General features: G+C 40.7%; 1 protein-coding gene across 1 annotated transcript in view; it reads right to left on the bottom strand.

Moving 5' to 3' along the window:
• The window catches only part of HDLBP (high density lipoprotein binding protein), a 173142-nt gene that overhangs the window by 49250 nt on the left and 116392 nt on the right, over positions 1-7500 (bottom strand). The window contains exon 14 of the mRNA XM_085879608.1: positions 5880-5993. Within this exon, the coding sequence (XP_085735734.1) occupies positions 5880-5993 (114 nt within the window). The remainder of the gene's footprint in view (positions 1-5879; positions 5994-7500) is intronic.

Here is a 7500-nt window from a genome sequence, read left to right on the forward strand (position 1 = left end):
GGTATACACCGGCCCAGTAAACTGGTACTCACTTCGCCGACCTCGGAAGGATGACAGGTTGAGTCAACCCCCTGGTGTATTAATTCAGTGGCCTAACGGGGCTTGAACTCAGGACCTTTTGGATCCCAAGCCGCTGCCCTAACCACTGCGCCAACACCAGGCTCGATGTATATATATATATATATATATATATATATATATATATATATATATATATATATATATATATATATATATATATATATGTGTTTTTTTGTGCGTTCCGGCACGTCTGGTTCTAAAATTAATATTTTTAACATCTCACCACACCCTGGCTGTTGATGAAATGTGGGTGACAGCCTGGTAAGGGGTTTTGAGGGGTGGGGGGGGTTCCTCTTCCCTTTTATTATGGGACTCCTCTGATGGTGTGTGTGCACTTTGTTTGCCATTGAGTATTGAAACACATACTGTGTACATATATACATATGTATATATATATATATATATATATATATATATATATATATATATATATATATATATATATATATATGCACATTTGTAATGTGCATGCATATACATGATATACGAGTAACCCCTCCTAATGCTGGTGTTGGCTTAAAGGTTAAGGTGGCTGGTCTTGATATCTCAAGACCCTGCCATGTCGTGAAATAACATCATGTGGATTGACTCAGCCTGTCATCCTTCCGAGGTCAGTAAAATGAGGACCAGCTTCCTGGTAGCAGGAGGCACTGCATCAATGGCACAGCCGTGCATAAGGAAAATTATACCACCAGCAGCTGCAGGCTGCATACAAAGTAATAATTACTCCCTCCTGGCTAATTGAGATGATGCACATGCTTCACAATAAAACCAACGTCGAAAATAATGTTATTTTGTTCTCATATTTTAGTTTCTCTCCTTTAACAACAACTGATTAGAAGAATCCAAGTGAACTGTAAGTATATTAACAAAGGCAGAGATGTAACCCCAGTATATGTTTATATTTTACCAACATTACACGATAGTGCTGCATTTTAATCTGATGCCTCTGTCACAATGTTAATTCCATGGAGAAAAAGAAAGCAATAAAATATGACAAGATGATGGCTGGAGTAGGCAGTATGGGGGAAGAATGTGTGAACAAACAACGTGAACACCATGCATGGGTGAAACTGCAGAACTTTTGAAAAAAGGAAAGGAACGAGCAAAATGACTTCTTACTAGACCAATCCCACCCCCCCTCCCCCTCCCGACAAAATTTTGAAAAATCATTGAGTATTGAAACAATAATTTTTGAAACAGTATTGAAAAACAAATTTTACAGTCAAAATGTGTATTAAATGGGGGTGATCCTGTCCAAATTGGAACAAAAACAAGAAACAAATTAAAGTGATATTTGGGGAATAATTTATTTATTTATTTATTTATTTCACCTGAATATCCATTGTTGGGAAGATTATTGTCAGTTGGTTCATACGGTACAGCATTTTGTTATCACAAAATAAGTGAATAGTGAATAGCACATACCTTTCCAGGACTTTTAATACTCGAGTTTAATAATGGGGGTGGGGGTAAGGGGGGGGAGGGTCATGTATCACGCAAAGGAGCGGTTTACCGGAATCATCCTCTACGAGCAAAACCATAGCATTCAATATCTCTTACGTTTTCTGCTCATTAAAAAAAAAATACTTGGCAGATACTGGACTCAATGCCATAATGTCTGTCCAAAACACCTCACCAGGCACCCTCTGTTGTGAGCTTGGGGCCATTTTGATTAGATTACACTGGTCAACAACAAATTTGTTGTCTGCATTTTTTAAGCTGATTTAGGACGAATCTGATGCGCTGAATCCAAAACTCACATTAGTTTTGTTCAATCAGGTCAAGTTTTTGAGATATGGCCACATGTCGTTTTTTACATTTTTGTTCACATGTACGCATGTGTGGAGCATTTTAGAAGAAGTTGGTGGGGGTAAAATGTCATGTCAAATAATTGTTTTGATTGGAAATAATTATTTTAATGACAAGAAGTATTCAGGTACGATAGTTCTGGGTGATTATGTCGAAAAGGGATCAGTTTGAAGTCATAAAACCTCAAAATCTTCCAAAAATTGGTGAGGCAAAGCATAAAGTTCGTGGATCAAAACTAAAGTTAATGGGGCAGATTTTGTAATAATGTGATACAAAAAAGTTGTATTTCTTGAAATAACGAACTCTGAATAATGTACAATACCTACATGCGCCAATTTATGACATGCGCTTCTGCTCAAGCTTGGAGTGCCACAGTACGAACCCAAAGATTGGAGTTCTGTTCATTGACTGTTCTGGAGACTGTTCATTGAGAGCAGCAAGCGATCACTGAAATGTGTTCTGCTACACAACGGCAACCAGTTTGCCTCTGTACCCATCGCTCACTCGACTACACTGAAGGAGAAGTATGAAGCGGTGAAGTACGTGCTGGAGAAAATTGGTTATGATCAGCATAAGTGGTTTATTTGTGTTGACCTGAAGATGGTGAACTTTTTGTTGGGACAACAGTCTGGCTTCACCAAGTACCCATGTTTTCTGTGCATGTGGAATAGTAGGGACCGTGCTCAGCATTACACGAAGAAGGACTGGCCTGTGCGGGAGGAATTGGTGCCATGCAAAGAAAGGAACGTCATCAACGACCCTCTGGTGGACAGAGACAGAATACTCTTCCCACCGCTGCACATCAAGCTCGGCTTAATCAAGCAGTTCACCAAGGCTCTGGACAAAGATGGTGACTGCTTCACTTACTTGTGCCAGGCTTTTCCAGGATTGACCATGGAGAAGTTGAAAGCTGGCATCTTTGATGGTTCTCAGATCCGTCAGCTCATCAGAGATTCAGAGTTCAAAAACTCAATGAACGAAGTGGAACTGGAAGCGTGGAAGACATTTGTTTTGGTAGTGAAGAACTTTCTTGGCAACAATAAGGCCAGAAACTACGCAGAACTTGTCAACAACATGCTGACTGCTTTCAGAAACCTGGGCTGCAACATGAGCATCAAGATGCACTACCTATTTTCACATATGAACCGGTTTCCTGAGAACCTGGGTTCAATGAGTGACGAGCAGGGGAGAGATTCCATCAGGACATGAAGGAGATGGAGACCAGGTATCAGGGTCGCTGGGACGCAGTCATGATGGCTGACTACTGTTGGAATCTGAAGAGAGACCTCCCTGCCGCTGAACATTCCAGGAGTTCGAAGAAACGGAAGTTCAAGCCCTGAAGTTTGAACAGTGGTGACGCAACATGCAATTTACTTGTACTTACCTTAATCAATGCCCACCATTCAGATGACAGTAATCGATGTTTCTATCATGTAATCAATAAATGTTGTTGGCAAAACATTTTTTTTTCTTAAAAACATGTTTAGGATGATATGTGTTGACAAAAATCAGCTGATAATGCCACAAAAATGTAATTGATTTTGTCACAAGATCTGATTTTTTCAAATCAACTTAGCACAAAAACCTGACCTGATGGAGAGAAACGGATGCCATTTCCTGATTCAGCAGTGCCAGAATACCCTAATTCACTTGTAGAAATCTAGACAACATTCAGAAAAGTAAAAAATTGTTGACCAGTGTTATATATTTCCTGTATCAAGTGGGTTTTCGTTATGTCGGATCACGAGTGCATTTCATCAATTTATTTCTCTGCCAGTTTTCATGTAAGTCTCTTTTGTCCCGGGATTCTCCGTTTCCATCGTCCCGTGCCTTCTTATAATAAACTACGATTCTGGAAGAACACGCGTTGTGTGGTGACCGACTATTGCAGATTTAGCAAGTGAGAAACTTTTTCAGCGTGGCTTTAATGGCAAATCCCTGGGGAGGTTAAAATTGGTAATGTTCTCCAAAAAAACACCGACGGAATAGATTCCAACCAGCCCCGCCAGCAGGGGCCAGTAAACAGACACAATGCCACATGTGACATGCACAAAGGAAAGTTGCAAGTCGTCATAAAAATGAGTTTTAAAATATTGATTTTATTTGCATTTAAAACACTCAAGTCCCTGTGCCTGCCACACTTTTCTCATCCCCACTCCTCCCCCCCCCCCAGAAGAGCCTGACAGATATATTTGATGTGGTGGTGTTGGTGGTGGTGGTGCAGCAAAGGTGTGACAGGCCAAATGGCCTCCTTCTGCATCAAAATGCCTTGTTGAGATTCATTGGTCTCGTATCGATGTGGTCATAAACTTCACCGCAACCAACAGGCATTATGAGGATTTGTATTTGTGAGCAGCAGAATCGAGTCTTTACTTCATGCAATATAAATGTGGCACTTCGGTATTTCTGTGAAGTTCACGGAAGGTGGAAGTAAATGGTGGAAGGGGAAAAAAAAGAATCCAACAATGGACGCTATTTACGTATTTACCTACATAGACACATGTTCACCTGCCTGGAAGACATCTAATCACAGTAACATGCTTGCAAGATTTTGTACCCAGCTAAGTTCAACAAAAATACCTCATTGAAAAAAATAAAATAAATTAACCTACCATGGGAGTAATTCACATAATATTGGTCATGACGTATGATACATTCACCCCGTCTCGACGAAATGGGTTAAGAAATGAATCGGCATTTCGGAATCGAACATCAATTCCCTATAATCGCAGCATGCTTTTCTGACGCCGAAAATATGGAAACCTCCATCTGGGTCGTTACAAAAACTACCGATTTCTGTACACATCCAGAAGATTTTCACCCATGACTATGCCAAAATATTTAAAAATGGGACCAATAAACACAAAAACAGTTAGACATCTGCAGTGAAGTAAACTCAACATGCAAGCAGAATTTGAGACTGAAACATATGCACGTAGATGCAAGTCCAACACAACGGCACTCGGTAGAGTGCATACCTCAGCCAGGCTGAACAGTTTACATTTTGTATCCCACTGATGGGCCGGATCTAGATCCAGATCTGAACCAAAATCGAATCAACTTGTTCCTGTCACCTAACCAACTCATCTACCTAGTTTTATCATAACCTGTCCAGAACGTTTTGATATATCATGCTATATGTCGTTTTTGGCCCAATTTCTCAACGGTGAAGAATCACTGATGAATTAAAAAATAAAAAAAAACAAAAAAAAATCTCGCATCCGTATCTTCACAAAAATCAAATCAATTCTTCCGAGTCACATACCCAACCTGTCCACCAAATTTGGTCTGACACCGTCTACAATCTTTTGAGATATCCTGCTCATAGATACACAAGCAGACAGACAAACAGAGAAGAAAAACCAAAAACAAAAATGTTGTGCAGAGCAAGATACTCGCAAAATCCACCCCCATCTCCAAAGGTTGCCATGGCTACATCAAATTGTTCATTTCTTTAAGATTAAAATTGGCAATCTTAATCAAAGCTCAGGTCAATTGGATGAAAATTGATTTTTCTGATTGAAATTGATGATTCTAGAAGTTTGACCTCGAGTTGGCCTTTGACCTTTTGACCTCAAATAGTTGATTTCCCAATTCAGTGACGCAATATGCAAATCCTGTTCAACTTTCAAGTCAATCGGATGAAAATTAAGGATTTTAGAAATACGACCTCAAGATGACCTTTGACCTCTAAATAAATAGGCTTCTCAGTTGAGACTACCTCTACAACTTGGTAAAGTTTCATGACTATTTATTTAGAATTGTGACCTGTAGGTGATTGACAGAGACAGACGGACAGAATAACAAGACTGAACAATATACTTGAAGAATGTTCGATTTTGCAAGTAATAAGCAAACAGGGGTGAAAACAACCTCTGTCCACCTTTGGTGGTGGAGATAAGAGATTTACAGTGAACAAATTTTCTTCAATTGCACAAAAAAAAAGTGAAAAAGGAGGAAGAGGAGGCATACACATAGAAGCGTACCAGTTCCGCAACAAACTTCTGCATGTACTTGGCACATTTCTCCACCTCATTCTTTGGCCCACGGAGCTGAACAACATCACTCTTCTGGGATGGATCAGGGAAGTTGATGATGACCTGGAATAAACAAAATCGTGCATGCATAACATCAAGGGATTGGATTACTGGTTATGATGGAATCGGATACATTCTGTGCTAGTGAAAGAAATTGCAAATGTCCCGACAACAACCAAAAAAAATAAAAATAAAGGGGTTTGCAGCTCTTTTGCTCAGAAAATAAGTCATGCTTACAAAACACCTAATCAAGAAAACACATTTTTAAACAACACGAACTGCCTTCCAAGCAAAGGTCCCTGCAGCCCTCAGTGAACCCAAACCACAGGTAATGCCACCACTACACAAACAGATAATGTCTTTGAACAACCAAGGCAATGGGAAACATCAATGGTTACATAAGTAAGATCATGCAGCTGCCATTTTAGTATGGTCATTTCACTCTTGGGGGCTTTTAAGCTCAGAATAAGCAAAAATGATTGCGATCTTTGTCAACGTATTCAGCCAGTGGGATTGATAAAAAATATTCCTTCACAGTACATCTTTGTAAACAAATATTATGGCTGGGACATTGAGCCAATTTATTTATTTTATTTTTTTGCATAGGCATTGGGAGACATCTTTCGTTCTTCTTCTTCCTCTTCGTTAACAGCCACACTTAGCCCACCTTTCTTGTGGGGTTGATCGGTGGAAGCTTAATCCAAGTCTTCACGAACCGGCTGACCCAGCCTGACGCTCGACTAGTTATGGCAGGAATTTGGAATTTAGCCATGGTGCCAGGGATAGTTTGCCTCCTCTTCATGAACAACACCATGGGATCAGGGCCGGATTTAGGGAAGGATCAACGGGACACTTGTCCAGGGCCCAAACTCCAGGGGAGTATATATATATATATATATATATATATATATATATATATATATATATATATATATATATATATATACAGTCAAATCTCGTTACTATGCCACCCGTCGGGACCGTGCAAAAGTGGCATAGTAGCGAGATTTTGTAAAAACGGCCTTATTTTCTCAAGTTACCCATCTGTAGTTAATCTTTAGACAAAATTTACTCCAGCAAGTAAAAGGCACGACTGTTGTATAAGCTAAGCGAACGGAGAACATACACACACTAACAGAGTTCACACACTAACATATGGCATGGCGAGAAATTCACGACACACAAAGCTTTCAAGAATCGTCGGCTGGCGCATCTTCTTTCGGCGGATCTCGTGCATCTCGTTGTCGAGCCGATCGCACGCTTGCATCACACCGGGCTTCCCGCTTCTCTGCTGCATGAACTTCCGGACGGTGCTACAAGCGCGCCGGGCTTACTCGAACGGAACGATTTCCTCCTCGACAGTTACCTCGTCATCTTCGCTTTCCACCGGCTCCTCACTGCACAGAATCTCCTCCGCAATCTCCTCCAGCGTGAAATACCCGCCAGTCGCGAGGCGCTCGTCGGCTTCGAGAAAGTCAGACAGCTCGATCTCCTCGTTCTCGTGCATCTTTTCCTCGGCAGGCAGAGCTTCCCAGATGTCGGGCAGCTCCGCATCCTGTGGCTCAGTTTG

This window comes from Eptatretus burgeri, chromosome 4, assembly GCF_056783735.1.
Source record: "Eptatretus burgeri isolate ZD-2024b chromosome 4, Ebu_testis_v1, whole genome shotgun sequence".
In the NCBI taxonomy this organism is placed as follows: Eukaryota; Metazoa; Chordata; class Myxini; order Myxiniformes; family Myxinidae; genus Eptatretus; species Eptatretus burgeri.